Raw genomic sequence first — 26,545 nt, forward strand, 5'->3', positions numbered from 1 at the left:
AGTTTCTCGCACGTACATTATTTTGGAATGTATGGATTGATAATAACAAAAATTAACACAAAATATGTACAAGTTTGCGACAAGTATGCTAACATAATTATTATTAAATCTGGTTTGGTTAGTTATTTCTTCTTATCGCTTTGTGGTCGACCAAACTAATGATTTTAAAATATTCATGTTATTACAGTGTTTTGCCTTTTTTTCTATACAAAAAGTAAAAGTTATAGAAAATTTAAACACAAAAATAACACACTAATATCAAAAATATCCTAAATTATTTTTATTTTTATTAGTATTGTTATTTGGTATATTAAATTAAAAAAGACTTGATTTTCGTTTTAATCGAAAGAGATATTCTCTTGGAGCCTAAACTGCCTAACAATTGTGTTTTTTTTATTAGGCAAAGGCAACTTACGGTACAGGTTGTTTCCTCTTGTACAATACCGGAACCACAATGGTAGATAGTCGACATGGTTTGTTGACGACCGTGGCGTATCAGATGGGACCAAACGAGCCTCCCGTATATGCTTTGGAAGGCTCCGTGGCAGTTGCAGGGGCTGCCCTTTCTTGGTTAAGGGACAATCTTACAGTTTTATCTGATTTTGATCAGGCCCAAAAACTAGCCGAGGAAGCTGAAAGCGAAAATGGAGGAGAAGTTTATTTTGTACCAGCCTTCAGTGGGTTATATGCTCCTTACTGGCAACCAGATGCAAGAGGGTGAGTTTCTTCCATCTTTAAGTAATAAAATAATGATAGTTAAGTTAAGTCAGGTAACACTGTTATTAAGAAGTATATTTTGCACAGTATTAAGAACTTTTAATTTCTAGAATAATATGTGGAATAACTCTTGATACAAAAAAAGGACACATAATAAGGGCAGCTCTTGAAGCAGTCTGTTTTCAAACTCGAGATATTTTACAAGCTATGAACAGAGATTATGGAAAAGAAACTCTCAGTGTTTTGCAGGTAAATGAAAATAAAATTGTAAATTTTAGATCTAATGAATCAAAGTGCGTCAAATGTGTAATTTAACAAACTTGATAATTTTTATCATTATTTAAGTTTTATATTTCTCAATATGTAAACTTATTTAAATATTACGATTTAAATGAAATCACAAAAATATTTCACCGAATGATATAAACATTTCGATTTGGGGGTAGGGAAAATCAGAATTTAATTTCTTATTTATTTCAAGATTATTGCTAATACTGATTTTTATTAAAAACACAAAGTTTATGAAGAAAGTCGCATCTGTTAATATTTCAATCATGTATATTTGGACTTTGCATTCATGACAAAAAGCTTTTGAACTGTGAAGTTAAACTATAATCTTTTTTTAGGAATTATCAAATACACAATAAAATTTTCAAAGATACTGTCAAGTCGAAAGACAAGAAAAAACTGGAAATTGTAGTAAAAAATTTAACTAATTTTGACCGTAAAATCGATCAAACGAACAGGAATTTTTTTCGAAAGTGTGAACTAAACGGCAGCTTTCTTTAGACCAGATTTTTAATTTCATCGTACAATACTAATACGATGGCACCTCCTGTACCACGGAGTACGTTTGAGAAAGCACCCTTGAAGAACGCTGCGCCACCTTCGGTCTTTGCTATAGTTACCCAGCAGTGAGCCGTGCTCTTGTACAAAATATCAGCCTTCTTACGACCAGACTGCATCATCATACGCCTACGGACTGTGTCGAAGGGATATGAGATAATACCGGCAATTGTTGTTACAGTCTAAAACAAAAGAGAAAATGAATTGTGTATTCGTTTGGTACGTTTATGAAAAGATTATCATTAAAACTGTATGTCGTTCGCAGATGTGAGGTCTGTAGTCAGGTCGACAATCTTAACAGTTAAATATTTCTTGTTCTTATTGAAAAAAAAAAAAATTATTTTGTCCATGGTCAGTGCCAGCTAAGTTTTACGGCATGGGCCATAATTAAAAAAAACAAACAGTTAGAACAATGTTTCAATAAAAAGGGGCGTACATAGAAATGCAAACGTTTCGTGAATGTTACCTTAAATCAAAATTTGCAATCTAAAAAGAACACATTTCATCTTGTTTAAGCTACAATATGCTCCGCGATAAATTTAATAATATTGTGTGTGTGTGTGTAGATGTTTTACAAACCTGTGCAATGGCCCAGGAAATAATGATGGGCGTGTTCTTGGGGTCAGGGAGGATACCTTTAGCTGTGTCATAGAAACCAAAGAATGCTGCACGATAGATAATGATACCCTGTACTGATACACCGAAACCACGGTACAAACCAATAAGACCGTCACTTTTGAAGATTTTAGTTAAGCAATTTCCCAAACCACTAAATTCACGTTCTCCAGCGGCTTTACCAGTATCGGCGGCCAATCTATAAGCATAAAAATAAAATAATTAACATACATACTTGAAAACTACCGTCTACTCATAAAAAAGACAACATTTTGAAATACACTGATTCATAAAAAAATAATATTAAAAAGGGTAAATACCTATTAAGTTTTTTTATATATGAAAAAGTACGTCGGTTCGCGGAATTATTTCTATATACATAATTTACGTCAGGCTTGTAATTAATATCATGACTGATTAGGTACGAATGTATGCATGTATTAACCAACTATCAACTAGACTCAACGTTATCACTTGATAAACGATTTTGTTCACGTTGTCTCACTTAGAATAAATGTATACTATTATTGAAATAATTGTAAATTAGCGTTAACAACGAAAGTGCAATTACATTAATTATGAATAGACAAATCTGAATATGAATAAATTATTTACAGCAAAAAAATTCTACCCACAATTTCACCTAATATAATATTTACCAGAGGTTTCTTATACCTAGCTACTTAAAACATCTCTGTATGTTTTATTATGCGTACAGTATCAAGATATATTTTATTCCGAGACCTATAATGCAAACGCTACTTCTAAATTGGTTTTTGGAGCATGACTGTAGAGATTTTTATTAAAAATCAAAATTAGGTGCATTGTTGCTTGATTATTTATTGTTAGAAATGTTTTTAATGGACCATTAAATAAAAAGAAAACTCGCCTGGTTCTGGCAAAATCAAGTGGGTAGACAAAGCAGAGAGAAGTAGCTCCAGCAGCACCACCAGAGGCCAAATTACCCATGAAGTATCTCCAGAATTGTGTGTGTTTGTCTACATTATGTAAAAACAGCTGCTTGTATTTGTCTTTGAACGCGAAGTTAAGGGCTTGAGTCGGGAAGTATCTGATTACGTTGGCAAAGTTTCCACGCCAATATGCCAAAACACCCTGTTCTTTTGGGATACGAACGAAGCAGTCTATCATACCTGTTAAAAACAATAGCCAATTTAATTTTTAGCAAATGATTCTTGTTAATTAAATATTTTTGTCAATAAGTTTTTATAAAAAAACATACACCGTGTTAAACACAGCGATAAAATTTAATTTGTTACATAGTCTTGACCTGGGATTATCAATTAGGTTTAGTTTTATTAGGTAACATTGATAAACGCACTTTTATCTAATATGTGACCGATCTTTTTTGATTACATATTTACGAAAAACTTTAGGGAGTGTTAATGGGTCACTGGTATAGCTTATTTTGAATTAATGCCAAACGCTTGAGTAATAAGTCTGTAATATAAAGATGGGTAAAAATAGAAAATTTTGCAGTTTGCGGTGATTTTAATATCCATGTCTAATAACATGATGCAGTTTAACTAAAATTTTATAATTACAGTATAATTTAAGGTTTAAGTAGATATAAGGTATTTATTTTTAAAATAGCCGACAACAGCATTACTTAACAAATTCGAAAAACAATACTTCAGATAAAACTAAAAATCAGGCCAAGAGAAATACCTATCTGTTCATTTATGTTTGCAGGATCGATTAAATTAACTACATAAATAACCGAATCAAATTGACCGCAATTAGGTACTGTAATAACTGTACAACCAAAGCTTTAAGCGTTGAGTAACTTAAACTACTTATAAAAGACAAATATAATGTACTTTTTCGCGATATTGCAGAAAGTCATCAATTATGATCTTTTCTTTACGGTCTTTCCGGTAAAGCGACGACCTTGAATTATTAGGAACATTAAACTTGTATATTAATACAATAAGTCAATGAACTTTTTCATTAAAGCAAGATCGACATGCGCAAAGAATAGGTAGGTATAAAAAGTTTTCAGTAAGTTTAAAAAAATTAAACATGTGAATTACCTATGATCGAAGGAAACCCTATATTTTCAAGTGAGCTGCTACATTTTAAAGTTAATTAGTCCTATAAAAAATTTTATTATAAATTAAAAGTTAATATATTTAATAATAAGCAATCGTAATTTTGAATTTTACATTTTGGATAACTGGATACCTACCAAAATGGGTAGGTAAGTGTATGATTAATGATTATATAATCCCAATGCCTACGTATCTACCTATAGGCAGGATTCATACGACGATTATGACAGTGGATCCAAAAAACCGCTACTTTTTGATATTCAGATGTTAAGGTGTCGATTTAATAAAAGAAAAGTTGTGGGAAACTTTAGTTTGCACAAAAAATAAAAGCAAGCAAGACAGAAAATTCTAAAACTCATGATCTGCAGTTCAAAGTCTGAAACAATTCAATGCGATTTTAACATTTTAACCTACAGCAAAATACAAGTATGTATGCTATTTGCCTGACCTTGGTTGTATTACCAGCTTACACGTCAGCAGCGCCATTGAATGGTTGGCTACCACGCTTCTTCAGATACTTTTTTATTAATCATATTAAATATAAAATGATTATATTATTTCAAGTTTATGAACTTATTATTACTACAATATGTTATTTGTCGTTCTTAGGAAAACTTCCAAACAGAAATCGTTAATGAATTTAGTTATGTAACATGCTCGAGACACGATCGATAACTGCATCTGACACAAAAGTGTAGAAAGCCGAAATAACAAAAATATGTTTGAATTACATTGATTTATACAAAAATTTGATATGCTTTTGTTTTAGTATTCCAAGGGATACTATGTTATAGCGGTATTTTAATTAATAGATCACAGATTAATGGGATTATCATGTCAGAAAATAGCCCTAACAATTTCGCATTTACAAGAGTAGTCAGCACAAGGCCGAGAAATGTTTTATGGACTTACCCTTGTATCTCTGATCCTCTGGGATTTGTTTGGAGACATGCTGGACTTGGAGGAGTAATTTCACTCTTTCAATGGGGGCTACGGCTGTTTTGGAAATGGCTGCGGAAATACCGCCAGCCATAAAGTCCTTTGCGAAGGCAACGGGATCTGCTAAATTTGAAGGCATTTTTACACTAGGGTATGATAGAGCAAGTCTGTACGAGCCGCACACTTAACTGCAAGTGGTTCAGGGAGTGGAGTCTCTTACCGCTTACGACATGCGCACCGGTCATGTGCTTTCCCAGGTTGTTCTGGTCCAATAATAGGATATACGTCATCAGACGGCTTTGGACAGCCAGTGACGTAGATAAAAGTTGAAAAAAGGATAAAGTAAAAGTGGAACACAAATGCGTAAAGATGCACTGTGAACTTCTTATGCTAAAAATAAATCGAAAACAATTTTTTAGCTCTATATTACTATGCTATAAGTGCTATTTTTCTAATGTTGTTAATAAAAATTTCACACTTCAACTGGTAACAGAAACTTTAGAAAAGTTTTCAGTCAAGTTATTAAAGATAAATTAGACTAAAGAAGTACGTACAGACTGTGATTATTCATTAATTTCTGTCTAATTGTTTTTGAGCTGCACTGTACATACAGTTTAGTGAATAAAATGGCCCTAATAATTAATAAAAAAGTTGCTAAATTTAAAATTTCATGTTTCTTAAAATCTTGTTATAAACGAATTCCTTTTAAGGAGATGAATAAAATTTTATTATGTAACAAAAATGTTGTGTTATCAATTGTTTTGTGTGTGATTATTTGATAAGAAGATTTATCATAAGACGCAAGCCATTAATGATTTCAATTAAAATTTATTTTATACGTAAGAATGATGAAGCTGTTTAACTTAAAATCACAGTGAAGCACGTAATTAATAAAGGCCAATCAATTTACAATTTTCGGTAATACGTGGTTTAATGCGCTGTAATTATGTAATTTACATCTTTCATGTAAAAGAAGTTGCCTAACTTGTAATTTAATTATATTTTAATTAACGCAAGTAATTATGTGTAAAATAAAACCGTAAATATTATGTATTAACATTATTTAAAAACTTTGTACAGATTTTTATTAAAANAAAATAGCGCAGCCTTCGACAACTTGGCACTCAGGAAATTAGTTATTACTAACATATTTTAACATTTGATGCGTATCATATACGCAGGTTTTGGGAGTTGTCGAAAAAGTGATATTTATCAATAAAAAGTCATTAATAAAGAAATTTAATATAATAAAAAAAAATCCTTTATCATTTGAATTCGGTGTAAAAATATATTCCAGTTTAATCGATTTAATATTAAGATGTAGGCAGTATATCACCATTTAAAAATGATTGTAAGCACCGTATGGCGTGCTGATGAGAACTAATAAGTTCGAAGTCACGATCAACGTCTGGCAGTTTCGAGAAATTACTAACCAATAAGTTAATGATTTAATTTAAATGAATTAACTTATTTAAACTTAAGTTCTTATTATTAGCCAGGGAAGAAAAGATTTTCTAAAGCGCCGAGGATTGTAAAATTCAAACCTATGCGTTTTTGGACACAATTAAACTATTGCAAGGTCGGTTTGAGAGATGCCAATCATGAACAAGGTGTTGGCAAATGATTGTAATCTTGAACTTTGCCTGTGTTTCGATACAATTTCTTATTTTTAGTGTCAAATACAACATGATTAAACTGCGTGAGGTTACATAAAACTAACATCTTAAGACCAAACCAAGGTTATTTATTGTACTTATACTGACGCCAGTTACCTAGACCCCCGTTGAATGTTGTTTTATTGAACTTCTCGCTACAATTATGTAGTTTGATGTTAAAATTAGTTATCTTATAACTATAACTACTGAATCTTCTCGACGTTGTTATTATTTTCAAAGAAATTTAAATTTGAATCTAGATTAGTATTATTGTATAAAAATTCCGCAATTAGTTGAAAATATTGCTAAGAAGTTTTTTATTACTAGATATTTTATTTACTCTATCATTTGTTACTTTCTTTGATGTTGTACGCAGAGATAATTTTTAAAATTTATTTGAAAGTGACTTTTTGCTTGAGTAAACTGGAACAAACTACTTACAATAAATTCTTATTACTTGCCTCTATGTAAACTTATAAGTCATTAAGTTATTATCAATTTATGTAAGTACTGGACAATATTTACTTCCATAAAAAGTACAAATTATGCAACCAAACAATATTTGGCTCTGTATGAATGTCTGCCCTTTTCATTAACAAAAGTAGAAGTTTTAAAAGTATTATGTCTAGAGTAGTGGATCAATAGTTCTTATTAACAGTATAAAGACTGATTATTAAACAAATTACATTATTTTAGAACGTATATTATTTTAATTTAAACTTGTACTTCCCCCTGCCCCCGGCCTTTTTTATTGCTCCACTATGACGTAGTGTCGGCCATCATTATTTTCTAATTGTTGCAGTTGTCGGCCATCATTCTTTTTCAATTGTTGTCGCATTGTTACTTATGTCGGCCATTATGGTTTTTTAATAGATGTATAGTAATCAATGATTAAAATTTATAGGAATTGTTTGTAAATAGGTATGCAACACATCGTACACTTCAGCATAAGAAATTACTGATACTACCTACGTAATACTACTTTGCCCTGTGTTGACAGCACTCATAATTTCTTTTATATATAATATTAAACGTATTCTTTAAAACTCTTATATCAGAAACCAGCGGCGCACGTGCGGGTACTTTGCATACATTGAAATAAAAAGTAGTGTACAAACGACTTGATAAAATGATAACGTTGCTAGATTTTTGTACAATTCTTAGCAATAATTTTCCAAAACAATCGTAATTGTAATATCAATTGCTTTTATTTCAATAATGGTTTTGCTGTTCTTTAAAATGTTGTAAACAAAATTTCACTAAATACAAGTAACGAAAAGTAAACTTTATTTGCTCCCAGTGGTGTACCTATACATATAATGTCACTCATAAAATATTACAGGTGCTGCAAAGTAATACCCCATTTCGTTGGCAGATGTGTTTCTTATAAGGAGCGTACTTAGAAAATATTTTGTTTTGTAAACCTGAATTCTGCGGGCACTTTCCGTTTTCTATTATGTTTATTATCTGACAGTGGCCATGAATAGAAGTAATTTTGTTTTAATAAGCTTAAGGAATATTACAATTTTAGAGTCGTGGACCTAAGTAGGGACCTTATATCTGCGAACGAAGTGCGGTCTTTAGTAACATCATTCAACATTTATTATAAATCAAATAATTATACATATGCATCATATTTTTCTTTACATCACTTTAATAACATAATATATTAGTACAATGGTTGTGCACGTAATTACTTGGGTAATTCCCCTAACAATATAGTACGTAATAATTATTGTAAATGAGATTCATTTAACACTGGATTAACAATATCCTAACAACAACGTCATTTTTACTTTTATTATTATAAAAATAAAACTAAGAAAATCTTATCGTCCATCATTTTATAATAATTTTGCACTGTTTCTCTTATTTAAAACGTTATAGTTAGATATTTTTTTGAACAATCAATAAATAAAATAAATATAAGACTTTCTCAAAACACTATCACCCAAAACGGGTCATTATAATCAACATCTTTGTTGCCCATAAATAAATAATTTCATATTTAAAACTTATATTTAAAAATGCACTTAGAGGAATGATATCTAATAATTTGGTTGATAGTAATACAAAAAATACGTCTGTGGTAAGAATAACGTTAAATAGAATTGACCCTCAAACACTTCGTTGTATGATGAGTGCTTTTAGAAGTCAGTCCTTTTTTACGTGACTCTTACTGTACCTAGTCGTTTATTTGAGAAAATTTTTGTAATTTTTATTGTCGGCATTCGGCATATACTTATTGATTTTTGTTAAGTATTTTGCAAAATTATTGGCAAATAAATATTGTTTTGGTAGCATAAAGTGGGTTAGTGTGGTTAGGATTTTTTATAAAAGTTTGGCACCGCTGATTTTTTTTTTTAAACAATTAAAGGTATGAGAATACAAATCAGCATAAAAAAAAATATAATTACTATTTTTGATGTTTAAAAATTTATATCTTGTAGTGTTAGCCTCTACGGTGTATGTTTATGGGGCATTATAGAATATTTAAATCCTTAATTTTCCACCTCGTTCCGCTAATCAAAAATTAAATTATTTTAATGGTGAAAAAAGAGCGAATTAATATATAATTGCATCCGATTGTAGAAAAATATTTAATCGTAAGTTTCTGTTATTGGCTAATCAAGTCAGTGGCTATAAATCTTAATGTAATATCACAGAAATTAATAAACACAAAAAAAATAATTATTATTATAGATGTAGAAAAGACAAAGTGAAAAATCAGCGAAAACGGTGGAAGTTGTGAATCTTGGAAGCTTTGGAATGACAAATATTAAGAAAAGTTACAGTCAAAATCTGATTTTTAATACCGCAAATTTCGCAATTAAAGATTGCGAATATGCCTTGTCCTTCTGACCAGCAGGCAACTTGACGACAAACCATTCGATATTTTTGCTAATTGGGAATAATTTATAGATCGTCTAGGGTAGTCTATTTTCTCCGAGAAAACCTACAAAAATAAATAAATAATTATTTGCTTATATACAGGGTGGCTCATAGTAAGATACTTATTATTGAAAAATTCTTAATTCTTGTAGTTTTAAAGTTTCTCTATTTACCTTAAAAGAATGAGGTATTTCTTCAATACTCCTATGAACCAACGTACCATTCATGTAAAGAACATTGGCAGCATCGTCTTCTGGTAATGTAATTGTCTGATAGGTATAAGTAGCTTCCCGTTCCATCCTTTTCAGGATGTCTCGGGCTTCTTTGCCAGCACCAATACATAATAAATCTGGTCCAGCCATAGATACAAAATATTTGAGATGTTTTCTTCCTGGAACCTGAAAATAGGAGTTCTATTACTCCTTTTGTACAAGAATATACGTACAATAATAATTATTTTTTTTTCTAGAATTGCTTAACGTAAAACGAATTTTCAAATTATTTTTTGTTTAGATGTAAATTCTGATTACACAGTGTTTATTACATTAATCCAATTCAGATCTTGATTAGGGGCTGATATCAGACCAAGTGACTGACGGTTGGGTAGTTTCTTGTTTTGTCGCTTTTTAAAAATGTACCTGAATTCACCTTTTCTTTTCCTGTTTTGTCACCTACGAAAAATGCATTCCTGTTTGGTCACCTATTCTTTCGCTATCGTGCTAATGAATAAAAGATTTGGAAAGAGTCACCCTAACATATGAAATCAAGAAAATCTTGTATGACGTTTCACATATTATAAGGCAATGATACAAAAACATGACTGTATTTTGTCCACTCCAAAAGAAGGGAAAAAGTTTACTATTGGAGATGATAGCGTAAAAGCTGCCTTAAAGCAACTATTGAAAAATGATATAACAGGAGGCTTTAAGAAAATTAAGCTTTATTACGAAATATGATTAATTAAGTGCTTTACTGCCGGACAAAGTCTAAAGCAACTATTGAAAAATGATATTACAGGAGGCTTTAAGAAAATTAAGCTTTATTACGAAATATGATTAATTAAGTGCTTTACTGCCGGACAAAGTCTGAAAGGTAAATTTATTTTGTGTATTAATTTGACGACCGCAGACATAGGAAATATCTTTAAACACGCCAAAATAATATTGTTTTGACTTTTAAGTTTTACTGTTTTATTCTGCCAATCGTAAAAAAAAACATTGATTAAAGTAATNAGGAACAAATAGACGATTGTTTTACAATCAATTACCTTTTGTTTATTTGTTAACCCTACCCGCATTTTTGACCTATATAACGGTTTCTTGGAGCAAAACGATTAAAAGACTGTATCAACAATCTAAAAATACTCTTAATGGCTTTTTTATTACAATTTTAAAGTTGAAATTAGACCATGCCACAGGTCTAATTCCTTTCGATAGAATTTGAGTGGTCTATTATTAAATATCAATCTGCACAGCAATTCGGTTATAACGAGCACTCATAGGATCGTAAAAATTTGTTATATGCGAGTGCTTGCTATAAAAGACAAGTTATTACAGTCAAATTCGGTACCACCGTCCGGGTCTAATGGTTAAATCAAATCATAAAACATAGAAATTACAAAAATGTTGTCTGTCAGGTGGTAACGGACAAAACGGATAAGTTTTAATCAAAACTTTTTAGAACCGCTGAAAATTATAAGTCTATCCTTTTCCTCATGCTTATATGTTTTGTATACGGGAAGGGGCAGGTAGTTTGATTAGTAACAATGAAAGAAAAACAATCTTAAAAGTTTGTCATTGCTAAATCGCATGATAAGAGCGTTTTTACCCATTATATACCAATTATTGAAAATCCATTCTACGTTCGGTTCTGTACTCGCCACTACTGTATATTATTTCGAATTAATGATTGATTTTAATCTCATCTATTTCGGTTTCTATTTCACTCAACAAGTTCGGTATTTTCTTAGTGTATTAACTTGCCAACAATGAACTTGTTACGTCAATTACAGTTTATTTAAATTCCTTTCATCAAGCGCAAAAATGATCTAATCTTTGCTATTACACTGTGAGCTGGTTTTGTGATTGCGTAAGTGCCTTATTGGAAATTTAATTTGTATAAATTAAATGACATCGTTTAGCACAGTGCACTCCTTTTGTCGTAATCGCTTACTGACATTGTGCAAAGGAAATGATTGAATAGGAAAATGTCTCCTTTTTAGGCACTGTTTATATGTTTATGTTACATACATTAGAAATAGAACCAGTAATTGACGATGAAAGATATTACATTGCCTGAATTTTAAGGCTTAGCTCCACAGTTTTATTATCATGTAATTGATAATAATAAAATCATTCTCATTTATATAATACCACATTCTGCCTACAGCTTCGCTCGCGTTGATGTCCTAAATACGTGTTAAAAATTATTGACAAAACTAATTTTTTTAACCTTAGGGAACATTATTTTTTTCTGGATAAACGGTATCTTATGTCTTTTACTAAACCTCTGGCAATGTGTGTAGAAAATTTCATGAAGATTGGTTGAGTAATTAAGGCGTGAAAACGTAACAAAGAAACAAACAAACTCACATTTGCATTTATAACATTAACAGGGACGTTAGGCGTGTTCAACTATTTTTTTACGGATAAAAGGTATTCTATGTTCTTTTGTATACCCCTGACAATGTGTGTACCAAATTTCGTAATGATTGGTTGAGTAGTTAAGGTGTGAAAACGTAGCAAACAAACGCACAGTCGCATTTATAATATTAATTAGTATGTTAGGCGTTTTCAAGTGTACGGTGAGGTGATCAATTTTTCAATTCAATTCAATTCAAGGACGAATTATGCTTAAATCCTTTTAATTATTTAATTAAACGAGTTTACATAATTACATAATTTTTTTTGTCAATACATCATTTTGTATATTTGAAATTTCTGTTACGTTAAGTGCTGCAGCTAGAGTATCAACATTCAATTTTGATTTCTCACTTGTTCAAAAATGACTAGGTACCAATTGAAAAAACTCTTTTAATTGCTGCATTAGTTTTAGGGTAGTAAAATGGTAAATTTAACAAGAATAGGTTGGTATAACTAAATTTTCATCCCTGAATATCGAAAAGGAGGGCAGACAGAAGGACACATTTCGAGGAGAGTCTAAATTTACAAAAGAAGGAAGAAGAACCCTCTAAAGCAAAACGATCGGTCACATTATGTATGGTTATTGTTCCACCACGTTTAATTATATGATCATTTTTATTTATGCAATAAATAATTTTTTATTTTACGCCAATTACCTAATTGTTTTCAATCATTACTTATCTTATTTTCCTCAAATACTTTCCCTTTGTCTACCCCCAACTAAATACTGAAAACAATAAATACCTATGCGATACGTTTTTTAAATAAAAACCAATAGTATGTTACTTGGTAAAACGTTGTGTTTGATACGTAAATGTTGTTTTTCTATTACCTTTATGGGGGTACAGGGATATTCTGGAAAAGCAGCTGCAACTCCACCAGCACCAGCTTCATTCGTCCATTCTGATATTCCAACAAAAAATTCCCTACCTTAAAAGAAAAAAAAAAAAACAGGATATAATTGTTGTTATTTTTAACAATGTAGATAAGTAATGATCTATGTATTTCTACCAACGCATAGCTGATAATAGAAAATTAAGTTTCCAGGAAGTAATGATTACATCACAATACTGTAAGTAGTTATTTTTGTTAAATTAACGTTTTGTTATTATGAGTAAAACGAATTTACTATCAGATTAGTTCAAAATCTTTTATGAAACAGGCAGAATGAGTTAAACATATTCGACTATATTTATTTAAGTAAAACTAATTCTGTACTATTTGTTTTACTAGAAAAGAAACCATAATTTTGTTAACCAAGGCTTTATATAAATTATATACATGTTTTTAAAGACCCCAAGGTCTATCAAAATAAATATTTAAGTTAGTATATTACAACAGCGAGCTTTTGTATATAAAATGCAGATGGCGCTTTAAAAGAGGTAAAAATATACAAATTGGAAGTTATTTTTTATAAAAATGCACAAAAAAGAGTTTCTTCGGGGATAAGATATTGATAAATTTATTTACCATCTTAATAACATACATATTTATTAATTTAATTAAAACCATTAGTGTTGTTTTAAAGATTCAAACCTAAAAAAATATATACACAAGTATATATTTAATGAAGGTGTATTTTTATTATCGATCGTAGATCTGTAAATTATCAATTGTTTTTTTAACAAGACCATTAACATGGCTATTAAATTAACATTTACGGCCTACTGTTTAAGAAGTCTCTATAAATAATTAAGAATTGGCGTGTAGGCATTTGTTTTAAACTCATAATTTACGTTGATCTACCAGATTTATTTACGATTTAAAGGCAATAGTAATATAAGTATTTTAGTACTTCGAAATAAGTTTCATACTTTATTTAATATTGCAAAATTTGTGCGTTTGATTATTCTGCAGATTAACAGATTACATGTATGTTTTAGCAGCTGGTGAATTGTGTAAACAAAAAGATTTGCTTCGGCATCTGTATTAAATAGTGTTTTGTAATTGGTCGTAAATTTATAACACAAATTGCCTAGCGTCGAAACGAAAACAGAATTTTGGCAGAGAAGCAAGAATATTGCATGCATGTTTAAACTGGTACTTTTTTTACAACAGTGTTAAAAAAGGTATGAAGTGCAAAGAGATTGCGTTAAAAATACATCCGACAATTTTTTTAATAGCTGTGTACTTTTTGAAATGAGACGATAGAATGAGTTAAATTTTAAAAAATTTAGAATTTGAAAATTCTTTATAAAAAAAGTCACTACATAAACGCGTAGGTAGATTTCATGTTGATTTGGGGCCTATTTGTGCAAATACTAACTGGGGTAAACACTTAAAACCCAAAATTCTACAAAACGTTCAGAAACCCAAAACCTAAGGTGTCATCTTCAGTTAGAGACTGAATTAATCTTAAATCTAAAATTAACACTCTAAGATTTTAACCAAAACCACTAATAACATGCAAAATTAAATTTGTTGAAGAGGGGTCGCAATTTTTACTTTTACTGTTAAATTCCTACTTTATGGTGGGAATCTCTTTTATCTCTTGGATCAGCTAAAATTACCTAATTACCCAATTGGTAAAGAAGGTTATCAAAAATAATTAAAATATATCTAATAAAAAAATTGTCTAATACAACGGATTCGAATTAAAAATAGTAGATAACTCGGGAATTAAAGTTGAAAAAACGTACCAAAAATATCACCAAAATAGAAAGTTAAAAAGAATAACCCGTGGGTTATCTACTGTACTGAATAAGATTAGTTTCACAGCAGTCTGTACTTCTTCAAACAGTTTACAAAGTCTTTTAGGCAATCCAAAAGATAAAATTATATTTTGTGGATTGTAATAATTTCAGAGATGGTATTAAACACTCCCTTGTGGTATTTATGATCGATAATACAATAATGGATTTTCCTCTAATACACTAAAGGTCGTCAGTCATTTTTATAATTCCTACTACATTCTATTTTTAAATGTAACAAGAATAAAAACTTTCCCCCAAATCAACGTCACGCAAAAAGCTCACGCAAACTATAAAAACTTTCAAAAGGATTCGCATTATTATCTTCGTAGCATATTATAACAGAAAAAAAGGAAGTTATTGATCAAAAATAGAGCTAGGCAAAGCTCTCACTGAAAAAGCTCTTACTTAAAGTGCTTTAAAAAAGTTTCAAAGTGTTTAACGTTTTGAATTTAATTACTTCCGAACTAATTTGTGATTCGAAGTCGTTGGATCTTAAAATGCAATTGGGCCTTCAAAAGCTCTTTTAGTATAGCCGCTTTGGACCTTGGGGATTGGAGTTCTTTCACCCTTGATTTCAATCATATTTTTTTACTAATGCGAGATAAATATCATACAATTTTTTGCTTTATTACTCAAGCAGATTTTTGTAATTTTTCAATAGTGACCTTTAATGTAGTATCTAAATGAAAGCTTTGTTTTATATTTCTTTATATTTGGGTANTAAATTGTAGGGTAAGGGATACCGTTTACTATCGAGCGCGTATTTGAAGTGATTTAGGTAATTTTTAATTATGAAATTGATTAAAATAAGCTTACCTGGTCAAATTCATCAAAAATGTATTTGGAGGGTTGGTGAATTGAACAAATAATTATTCTCCCTTGCATACATATTTTTTTTATGATATCTACGCATTTTGTGGCTGATACACAATCCATACCTCTAAAAGAACAGTATCGTACAGCTACAATATATTTAAACGAAGATTTAGTTATATTATATTAATTTTTTTTGAAGAGTAAGTACGTAAAAAGTAAATTTAAACAATATATATATATTTCTCGTATTGTTTTGCGATAATTAATAGGGGTGGAGAGATGAAGTGATACTAATCGTAAGTGATACTAAAGAGAAAGATTTTAAAAATTACCGTTTTTATATAAAAGAATTATTGTTGTTTATGGACACCCCTACTAAGTATAATTACTTAATATTAAGCACTTTTAGTAACAGGAGACTATAAGTCGCTTTTGTTTTAGTTTGACAATTAGTTGAAAGGGGCCAGCATTTATCGGGTTATTGTTTAATTGGGAGGAGTTAATTGTTTATGATACGGATTCATTTGTTTATTAGTTGAAAAGGTAAATAGCTAGCTAATTGTGGCACAATTCGCGAATACGGTAACGCCTGTTCGATATCATTTCAATTAAATAAAATGGTTGATTGTGTAATAAAAAATACTTATGATAGACACAGTTTCAAAAACCAATTGCAAATAAACGCATCTTCTAGCTAGCGAGATAATTAAAATAATTACAATAAACCTTTGCAATGAAATGTAAGCATATACCCATCTATAAATACAGGGTCGAGATAAATATCATACAATTTTTTGCTTTATTACTCAAGCAGATTTTTGTAATTTTTCAATAGTGACCTTTAATGTAGTATCTAAATGAAAGCTTTGTTTTATATTTCTTTATATTTGGGTACTGAATGTTAGCAAGAACTCAAAATCTGTAGTTCTTAGTCGGGAAGGTGTTTAGTAAAAGGTTATTCTGAATCATACGAGAGGGGAATGATGTGTAGAAACGGTTTTTTATTGCTAAAGTTCATGTTATAGCGTCTTGTAGAGTGCTGCTACTACTAGGGAAGACAGACGCAAACAGATCTCTATTTCTAATAGGCCAAAAATGTTGGAGATCAAGTTTTTTTGGGGATGAAACATGATAGGGTGGAGGGAGTCAAAAAGTGGCTAAAATAGAGCCACATGGTTTATGACCGACGGCCCCAAAATAAAAATTGGTTTCAATAAATTGATAACGTTTCTAAAATTGAATTGGAATTGCTTCATGGAATATGATATTAGACACCTACCTGTGAATAATACATCACCCCCGTCCAATGTCGCCGTATGGTCCGAGATTTCTATTATTGGTAGGTCTAGTTCTTTTTTTAATACCACTCGTATTGTATCTATCTGAAACAAACAAAACAATATTCGCAACTGTTCGTTTCTAGTACCATTTTCGGAAAAATTCTTTTTAAAATACTGTTTTGTGGGTACGAACGTATTTATTTCTCAGTAGCAATTAATTAGTTAATTAATTCGAAAATTTGTACACAAGGTGGGAAAGGTTGAAGAAGCTTTTGACGTGTGGAGTTATAGGCGGATGATGGACAAGGAAGGAACGAGGAGGGGGTAGAAGAACAAAGAAAAGAAAGAGAGATAGGATGATATTTCACCAAAGGGTCGTTAGAGATATATTAGAAGCAGAAACAGCAGTGAAGATAGGCAGAGAAAGACCTAGACTAGATTTTTAATCATGAGTTGTCGGAAAAGGCAAACGGTTTGCTCAAATGTATCAAAAGTATCAAAAAGTCAACAAGACGGTACAAAGAAAATTTGCTAGAAGGTGAAAAATTGTTTCAGTTTTAATTTCCTTTTCNATACAATTATGAAACTGGCAATATCGATGAAGGGTTTAATGCTGATTGGTTAGTAATTTAAATCCTATGGTAAAATTCTATTTAATAATAGACAATCCTGTAAAACTTACGGGATACTTACAATAATCCAGCTAAAATGTTTAGTAAGGTTGTCTTCCCGGATCCACTTCCTCCTAGTATAGCTGTTAAGTGTTTTGATCTGAAGCTTCCATTAATTTTTTTAAGAATCTCTTTCTTACCTGCAATTAGACGTTATAAATAGTACATTGAAAGACTGAACTAACTAAATAATCTAATAAGTTTATTTAAAAAAACGAAAACTTTTCTTCTAAAAAGAATATAGATACGAAATATGAAATATTATTCTGAAAATTAATTTCTGAATTTGTTAGCCACTACACACTACCTCAAATTAATGAGAGAAAAATTGTTGCTGTTTTCACACCCCCGCCGGGAATCGAACCCGGGACCTTTGGCTTTACGCACCAATAAATATAGATACACCTACATAATTAGGTGATTCGTTAGTAGTAGTGCATCATGGTAGCTTTAAAAATCACATTTTTTACTACAAATATTTTTAGAAACAATAAAGACTATGAGGTTGGGCGTTTACTAATAACCCCAACTCATCTAACAAAATTTACGTCGGACAGACACGACGTACTCTTAAGAAACGTATATGTGACCATAAAAACAATTGAATTTCGGAACAATTCTTTGTTAAATAAACACTCTTTTTAAGTAGGCACTTGTTGACAAAGTTGAGGTTATTCTAGGTAGATAATTTACTATTAATAAGGGTTTGTTTCCGTTAATGATTTTGTGTCTAGATATTTACTTTAGTTGTGCAGTCTTCTAATGGATTTTGTGTCGTTGATTACAATATTAATTAAAAACGCCTTGGCTGCGCATTTAGTTAATTGGGTAATAACACATTATAAGTTAATGATAAACATGAATTGCGTTTATGCAATGTGATAATGATAATAGTAATAAAGGAATATAATGTGTTTTCAATTAACTTTGGAACTGTTTCGTGATCTTATAATGTTTAAAAAAAATCTTTTCATCATGACAAAAAAAATGTAATATGCAACATCAACTTGAAATCACTTTTCGATTTTGAACCACTACAAATTTCCTCAAATTAATGAGAAAAATATTTTTGTTGCTGTTATCACCCCCCGCCGGGAATCGAACCCGGAAATTTGTAAATCGAAAAGTGATTTCAAGTTGATGTTGCGTATTAACATTGACCACTATTAGTAATTAATAAAACAATGTCTTAAAAGAATGTATTCTTATCCAAAAACATTGTATGACATTAATGTTAATATTATTAGTTATTAGTTATTACAGTACCTGTAGGAGATCGAAAATCATTGACAACATATTCCAAATTTTTAAAATCTAATCTCATGGGAGAATACTTCGATAACCTTTTGTCAAAATGGTCACTTCGCCTTATCAGGGAAGTGTCAGAAAAACCATCGTCATACACTTCCATCTTTCTACACAAAAACGTTACTTGATTAATTATATTAAGATGCTTTATTAGTGTAAGTACATATTGTTAAGTAAATACGCGTACGTAACAAAAGCAACTACTAAACAAACGAACTTTACTTCATTTTAATGCTTACTGATACAGCATACAAATACCCGCTTAATTGGCTATGTAATTTAGTGTACTGTAGAACACAAGCTTTATATATACATAAAAAACAAATGCATGGATATGTGTTTAATGAGAATTTCTTATTTGCTGACAAATATTAATAAACGTGGCAATTTTTCTTTAAGTACATAGTGCAATTTCGAAATTTACGTGACAACACAAAGTGTATTTTTGTTTTGGTAAAAATTTTAAAAAAACAATTTCCAATCTACTGTCTAGTTAATCAGTACCTAATTAAAAATTAAAAGTTAAATAGTTATTGATCTCATTTTACAAAATAATATTGTTAGTGGTTNCATCTTGCAATAGCTGACTCATACATTTCAACGTGTAGGTATGAGTTTATGGAATTATAAAAATAGCAGTTTTTAATGTCTGATAAATTATGAATTTGACTTCGAGGAACTTCGATTTAACACGATTGAAGAAGATATGCAATCAGCATGAGAATAATGTTACTGCTACTGTTCCAATTTCTTCTACAAAATCTTTCAGAAAACTAAATCCATCAGTATCTATCCGACTAACCCAGAGTAATAATATAAAAAATGAAACATGCTTTACTTAAATATAAAGCAACATGTTCAATTAACATTTTTTAAACATTCTTTGACACTTTAAGTAACTTTATGTGCTTAATTATGTATTTTTTTTAATGATGAAAGCGAAACTTTGCATGATAATTGGTCGAATGTCGCCGTCAAGGACAGTGTCACGTATGCGATGAAAAATGCGCTTATAAATAAATTGTATTATAATCCCTGAAGAGGATTATCGACTTATTACTGTAATAAGAACTAAATTACGTGTCTAGCAAGAAGTATGACTTTTTAAGGGATGAAGTTTTTTTTTTGCAAAATTACCGAATGTGTATACGCCTGTTGTGAAAATAGTGAGCGATTAAAATGGTACCGATGGTTGCTAGTAAAATGGTAGGATATTTCAATCATTTGAATATGGTACTGATAACGACCACCCCATCAAGTACTGGCTTAGTGCGTTAGGCAAGGTAATCGACAATGATAATGATGGAATAAATGTGCAAGAAAAGCTTTATTAGTTTTGTTATAAATATTAACATTAAAAATTGTGAAAATAGAAACCCAAAGTGTAACCTTTATGGCCGAAATAATTTTTACACGAGTTCCACTTCATTTGCCATATTAAAGAATATGTTCAGTCAAGAAATTGATAAAGATCCAAATGAATTAGGAACCGTTCTATTCTAATCTATTATAAAGTAGATGATGTGAAAATTTAGTAAAAAGCGATTTGTCACGCATCTCATTCCTCGAAATTTCATCAAAACTTCATTGGATCAGCGTTTTTGGTTTTTCTTTCTTCAGTACATCACGTACTGTTTTTTGTTTTTGGGTTTAATTAGGCAGTGATTGATTCGACGTTTAGTGCATCCTGACCCATTTTCATTTGTTTCTGACCTAGTTAGCGAGTCGTTCAATAAACCATTGTGCGCGCCAAGCGGCCACAGCAAATGAAAGATGCACATGTCGCATGTTTATTGTTTTGTTCATTCTGTACCTCTTTAGTCCTGTCGAGTGCACCAGGTCTTGTGATGAGTGCCGTCCCATTACAAACCACCGCCGTGTCCTCCACAAAAACACATTCCGGAAGGGTTTCATCCGGAGGAAGTTCAATGACATCTAACCCTATTTCCCGAAGGAGACGCACGTAAGCCTCGTGTTGTTTCTTCGCCTCGTCCATATCGATTTGAGCTTTCGTACTAAGAGATGACGGTATCCTACATACGACCGCGTGGGTGTACCGGAACGAAGCCATAATACTTTTTAAACACACCCGGAATCACACCAACCACCTTGCTCGCTCTTTACCTTTTACCGGCCACAACGAACGACTGGATTGACGGCCGTTACCGTTGTGTTTCGAATCGCAGTTTGCTCGATGATGTTTCTGAAACATGTTCTGTCTCTATTCAATCGCCAACTTTCGTGCCAGTTCGTCCGAGCAACGTTCTCTCGAATTTGAATTGGCTCACCACGTGGCTTTAACGGCCATGAGTGCGTGCTTTTGTTACATTGTTAATGTTCCTTTAACAAGAGGAGGAGAGCTTTTGGAAGGGCCAGTGACAATGTTGCTGATGACTGGCGTTAAATATTCAATTGTCCTCGCTCTTTGTGTTATGGAGAGACTGGAGTCCAGACATTTCAAGCACCCACATCAGGAAACCGTTCAAATCCAACCACTCGGAATGTTGCATGCGAGAGTATTTAAATGATTAATCGACAGTAGCAATAGTCGACATTACCCTTGGAAGACTTATGGTGACGATTCTGTTAAAGCTCTCGAGTTTAATTCATCGAACTCCTTCATTTCAATGACAGGAAGTAAACTGAGAGACGAGTCATTTTTCCTTTTTTGGCTTTCATGGGATTGGTACTGATTGATTTTCTTTTCCTTCTCTATTTCTTATATCGAAATCTCTTTTTATTTGGGTCGTTCTTTTTGATCCCTTGATAAGTTTTCGAATTGGAAACACCTACTGCAACTTTTGAAGTTGATGGATTGGAAGGATTTTGAACAAGTTCATTTGCATTTTTATCACATTTCCTTACTTGGAAACGAGAATATCAGTGGGAAATATTTCTTTTTGATTTTAATATATCTACGATCACCTAATCTAGTGATGAAAGTGTGGAAACTGTAGAAAAGTGCATATTTTTGAAAAGATTGGACATCCCCACCGTAGAGTAAATGAAACAAAACATTAATAGTCAGGTATTGACTTCAACTGTTGGTGACCTGGATGTCATTATTAGACCTCTAAAGGTAAACCATCAATTACAATGGCGAAACCCATTAAAATCGCACTGTTTAAAATATACTAGAGACAAAGCTGGACTTCTTCCTTGAATCTTATATAAACGAATAAATTTAATTTTGTGTATTTTATTAAAAAAAGTCTGGTATAAAACATGTTATTTACAAAAAAAAGTAGTTTTTTTTATAACAGGACTAGAAACGACAGCTTCAATTTTCTTCTCAAAGTCAACTTTCGTTCGCAGTTTTAAGGCTAAGTAGCCCAACACACGGCAAACGAAAGTAAATAAACAAATGTAAACAATTTCTAAGTAATATCGCTTGTCCCCCATTCCCATGTCACGTAGAAGAAGATCCGTGTCCTTATAATGACAGTAGTCTTCGTCCAAACATTCCAAAGGTGGCTGATTGGAAAGCATGAGTCTACATAATGCGGTGAAGCCGGATCTTACGTAGCTGAACGATGTAACAAAATCCATAAATGGATGAATTTTTTCACCGTCACCTATGCCGTACAAGGAGAGCATGACAAATGGTGCCAGGATGACCGGAGCGGCTATCGAACCATGCTGAAATGAATATTAATTAATCGAGTTCAATTTCCTGAATAAATATTCGTATTACGAGTAAAGTGTGTAAAAAAGCGAGTTTGGATTTACCATAATATTAAACAGTGATCCCACGAAGGTACCTAATGCTTCAGATGCAGCTGAAATCGTAAATGTAGTGAATGAGAATAGTCCAAAATAGTACAAATCCATTCTTTGAGCAGTAAGAATATAAACCAAACCGTTGAAAATGAAACCGTAAAGAATCTGCAAAACAGATGGTTATTATCTTAATGGGCTTAACATTAACAACAAAGCTTTCTGTAAAACAGACGGTGTTAAGTAGAATTAATGGATTTCGAATTCAAATAATAATAATAATTTACTGACTTCTAGTTATATCTTTCATCAAAAGATGGTCATCAATTAATGTGTACTTGATAATTAACTGAAACTAAACAATGAGGAACCAAATAAAAAAGTGAAGTATGTTGTCCAGTTACTTGAAAAAGTTGGACAATTGGATCGAAAAAATTAATCCACTGATACAATGGCTTGTGGTCAAGAAGCTTATAATCAGCCATTATATCAACAAAAAACTTGACAGAATGAAAAATGGTCAAGCCAAAAGGTCATCAGTTAACGTCCGGATACATTGCTTTGTGGAAGGGTAGGTCACGGCGCGGCGGTTATATCAACCTTTGAACTTTGGCGTCCCATTGTTTCAATTCTATTAATTATTATCAGTCACACATCAAAAAGAATATCCTTCTACTATCGGTTTGGTATCATTTGATGTGATATAGGAACAATTGGAAAATAATGAATTATTTCACTTTGAAATCGTCCATTTATCGATCTCTGTGTGGGAGTTTTTACGAAATATTGTAGAAAAAATAAAGTGGAAGATCATTCAAAGTTAGAATTATAGAATAGCGATGCAACGGGCGTGTCATAAAGGAAACAGAAGTAAATACTAAATTTTTACGGAAGCGGATGTGTAATGATTTTAGGTGACTTTTTAATGCAGTGTCGTGCCCCCCCTTTCGCGAATATTTTGTTACAAATTTTGCATTTAGCACTTGCATCATTAATATCAACAAAATGATTCCAAATTGAACTTCTTTTTGGCTTCAAAATTGCACTTTTAACGGTGCATTGACGCTAATACTTCATAAACATTAACGGTTGATAATATTGCAACGAGCAATTTCATTTAAATTGTTAAGTTCCGATAAGTTTCCGTTATAAAAATGTGGAACCAGATGCGGAAACGGATGTAAAAATGTATGCGGAACTTCCGCAATTGCGGAAGCGGAATCTGAGGTCTGTTGTAACACTATGTAGTTTTGAGCATAACAACATTAATAATTGTAGAATTAATAAATAATTTTTAACGAAAACTTTAATTTTTTTAACTGCATACCATTATGGGAACATTCCTTAGTATAAGTGCCCCATAATATGCTCTAAGAGAGTACCATCTATTCGAGTACTCCTTTTTGAATATTTCAACTTCACTGGGTACTGGAAACAATAAATAATTAGCATAACTTTAATATTATTCGTTCATTAATCGTACACAAAAGTACCGATGTCATTGTGTGAGTGTAAATGAAAAACATGACGACTGTGAGGTAGAAGAAGAAGTTTTCAACTGCTTTCGAAGCGCTACTACTTGAATTGAGAAAAAGTCCTCCGGTAATAAGACCCAATAGCAGATGATTAAGAAACTGGATAAATAACAGTTTTTTATCCCGACTCATTTGTAAAAATGTTATGATTAATAATATTTTTATTTGTCTAAAACATGAGACGGGAAAATTTAAAATATTTTCAGGATTCGTTGTTTGTTCTTGTTCTTGTTCCTGTTGTTCCGAGGAATATTGGAAATCTTCCAATAGACCGTGTTTACTTCCTTCCTGTAACGTTAGCAATGGGATTTCTTCTTGTGCAATTTCTATAACTGAAATATGTTATTTTTATTATGTTTATCGAGCACATAGTTTAGTAATATTACGATAATCTGCAGGATTCCATGATAAAGGACATATAAGGTTCATTTTTGATAAATATTTTACCACGTTTGATGGAGATCCATTATAAATACATCGACCTTCTGCCAAAAAATAAACCTGAAATGAAGTAGAAAAAAAGGTGATATTCAGTTTCCTTTCTTCTTCTGTTTGTTCTATTGAAACATTTTTCAAAAGATTTGGCTGTATAGAGGAATCTGCGATTCTAACTCATTGATTTCCGATCATATCTCACTTTAAATGATATCAAATCGATTGAAAAACAAAGCTTTCTTTGTAATTAATTATCAGTAAATCAAAAAATTCATGTAATGGTAATGAAATATCTCAGAGGAGTATGCGGGGTCACAAGATTTGAAGATGTTCAGTAGTTTACAGAAGATTTTAGAACAAAACCAGCTCAGGTTGTTAGGACATGCGAGTAGAAGTAATGGAAAGAAACAAGTAGGAAAAATATGGGAAATTGGAGTAATTAAAAGGAAAATTGAGAAAGCCAAAGGAAAAATTTTATATATATGTTTGTTCTTATAACTAGTTTTACGATTTGAAAAACTACAAACTTATGTATAAAGCAATTGTAATAATTAAGTGAATTTAATTTCTAAAATAAAGGGGCACGTTCGCATATTAGAAAAAGAAACGGGTTTTCTAGTGGTAGGTACTGTAATTCAATAATACTCCTGACCATGCAATAGAGGGTGTTTTTATAAGAGACTACGGGAATAATAGCTGCTATAACATACCCACCCTTATACGTTATGACTACACAATGTCCTAAATTGTAGGGTAAGGGATACCGTTTACTATCGAGCGCGTATTTGAAGTAATTTAGGTAATTTTTAATTATGAAATTGATTAAAATAAGCTTACCTGGTCAAATTCATCAAAAATGTATTTGGAGGGTTGGTGAATTGAACAAATAATTATTCTCCCTTGCATACATATTTTTTTTATGATATCTACGCATTTTGTGGCTGATACACAATCCATACCTCTAAAAGAACAGTATCGTACAGCTACAATATATTTAAACGAAGATTTAGTTATATTATATTAATTTTTTTTGAAGAGTAAGTACGTAAAAAGTAAATTTAAACAATATATATATATTTCTCGTATTGTTTTGCGATAATTAATAGGGGTGGAGAGATGAAGTGATACTAATCGTAAGTGATACTAAAGAGAAAGATTTTAAAAATTACCGTTTTTATATAAAAGAATTATTGTTGTTTATGGACACCCCTACTAAGTATAATTACTTAATATTAAGCACTTTTAGTAACAGGAGACTATAAGTCGCTTTTGTTTTAGTTTGACAATTAGTTGAAAGGGGCCAGCATTTATCGGGTTATTGTTTAATTGGGAGGAGTTAATTGTTTATGATACGGATTCATTTGTTTATTAGTTGAAAAGGTAAATAGCTAGCTAATTGTGGCACAATTCGCGAATACGGTAACGCCTGTTCGATATCATTTCAATTAAATAAAATGGTTGATTGTGTAATAAAAAATACTTATGATAGACACAGTTTCAAAAACCAATTGCAAATAAACGCATCTTCTAGCTAGCGAGATAATTAAAATAATTACAATAAACCTTTGCAATGAAATGTAAGCATATACCCATCTATAAATACAGGGTGTATCTGTTATAAATACTATCTATACTAAAAAACAAGTATACGGTTTGAGAGAAAATTTGGAATTTGACTAAAAACTTTGAATAAAATAAGAAATAACGAATAATAT

General features: G+C 31.3%; 5 protein-coding genes across 5 annotated transcripts in view; 1 reads left to right on the forward strand and 4 right to left on the reverse strand.

Moving 5' to 3' along the window:
- Nucleotides 1-289: 289 nt before the first annotated feature.
- LOC112906592 (glycerol kinase-like) lies at nucleotides 290-1,047 on the forward strand. The gene is made up of 2 exons (XM_025980990.1): nucleotides 290-717; nucleotides 828-1,047. The coding sequence occupies exons 1-2, from the start codon at nucleotides 455-457 to the stop codon at nucleotides 1,030-1,032; spliced, it is 468 nt and encodes a 155-aa protein (XP_025836775.1). The 5' UTR covers nucleotides 290-454; the 3' UTR covers nucleotides 1,033-1,047.
- Nucleotides 1,048-1,337: 290 nt separating this feature from the next.
- Nucleotides 1,338-5,401, reverse strand: LOC108741757 (ADP,ATP carrier protein). The gene is made up of 4 exons (XM_025980989.1): nucleotides 5,160-5,401; nucleotides 3,068-3,329; nucleotides 2,143-2,377; nucleotides 1,338-1,745 (listed from the first exon to the last, which is right to left on the reverse strand). The coding sequence occupies exons 1-4, from the start codon at nucleotides 5,323-5,325 to the stop codon at nucleotides 1,503-1,505; spliced, it is 906 nt and encodes a 301-aa protein (XP_025836774.1). The 5' UTR covers nucleotides 5,326-5,401; the 3' UTR covers nucleotides 1,338-1,502.
- Nucleotides 5,402-8,105: 2,704 nt separating this feature from the next.
- On the reverse strand, nucleotides 8,106-21,837 carry LOC108736859 (N(G),N(G)-dimethylarginine dimethylaminohydrolase 1). Its single transcript, XM_018469486.2, has 5 exons — nucleotides 20,957-21,837; nucleotides 17,164-17,266; nucleotides 13,208-13,305; nucleotides 9,907-10,131; nucleotides 8,106-9,797 (listed from the first exon to the last, which is right to left on the reverse strand). Exons 1-5 carry the CDS (start codon nucleotides 21,212-21,214, stop codon nucleotides 9,672-9,674), a joined length of 810 nt encoding a protein of 269 aa, XP_018324988.1. The 5' UTR covers nucleotides 21,215-21,837; the 3' UTR covers nucleotides 8,106-9,671.
- Nucleotides 17,777-19,250, reverse strand: LOC108737021 (putative hemin import ATP-binding protein HrtA). Its single transcript, XM_018469700.2, has 2 exons — nucleotides 19,102-19,250; nucleotides 17,777-17,975 (listed from the first exon to the last, which is right to left on the reverse strand). Exons 1-2 carry the CDS (start codon nucleotides 19,244-19,246, stop codon nucleotides 17,854-17,856), a joined length of 267 nt encoding a protein of 88 aa, XP_018325202.1. The 5' UTR covers nucleotides 19,247-19,250; the 3' UTR covers nucleotides 17,777-17,853.
- A 474-nt stretch (nucleotides 21,838-22,311) lies between the features above and the next one.
- Nucleotides 22,312-26,545, reverse strand: part of LOC108736944 (ATP-binding cassette sub-family G member 1) — a 10,937-nt gene continuing 6,703 nt past the window's right edge. The window contains exons 3-8 of the mRNA XM_025981005.1: nucleotides 25,668-25,836; nucleotides 24,782-24,896; nucleotides 24,344-24,727; nucleotides 24,188-24,288; nucleotides 22,873-23,028; nucleotides 22,312-22,782 (exon numbers count right to left, since the gene is read on the reverse strand). Of these exons, the coding sequence (XP_025836790.1) occupies nucleotides 22,372-22,782; nucleotides 22,873-23,028; nucleotides 24,188-24,288; nucleotides 24,344-24,727; nucleotides 24,782-24,896; nucleotides 25,668-25,836 (1,336 nt within the window). The 3' untranslated portion in view covers nucleotides 22,312-22,371. The remainder of the gene's footprint in view (nucleotides 22,783-22,872; nucleotides 23,029-24,187; nucleotides 24,289-24,343; nucleotides 24,728-24,781; nucleotides 24,897-25,667; nucleotides 25,837-26,545) is intronic.

Source organism: Agrilus planipennis, unplaced genomic scaffold (genome assembly GCF_000699045.2).
Source record: "Agrilus planipennis isolate EAB-ADULT unplaced genomic scaffold, Apla_2.0 scaffold2, whole genome shotgun sequence".
Classification (NCBI taxonomy): Eukaryota; Metazoa; Arthropoda; class Insecta; order Coleoptera; family Buprestidae; genus Agrilus; species Agrilus planipennis.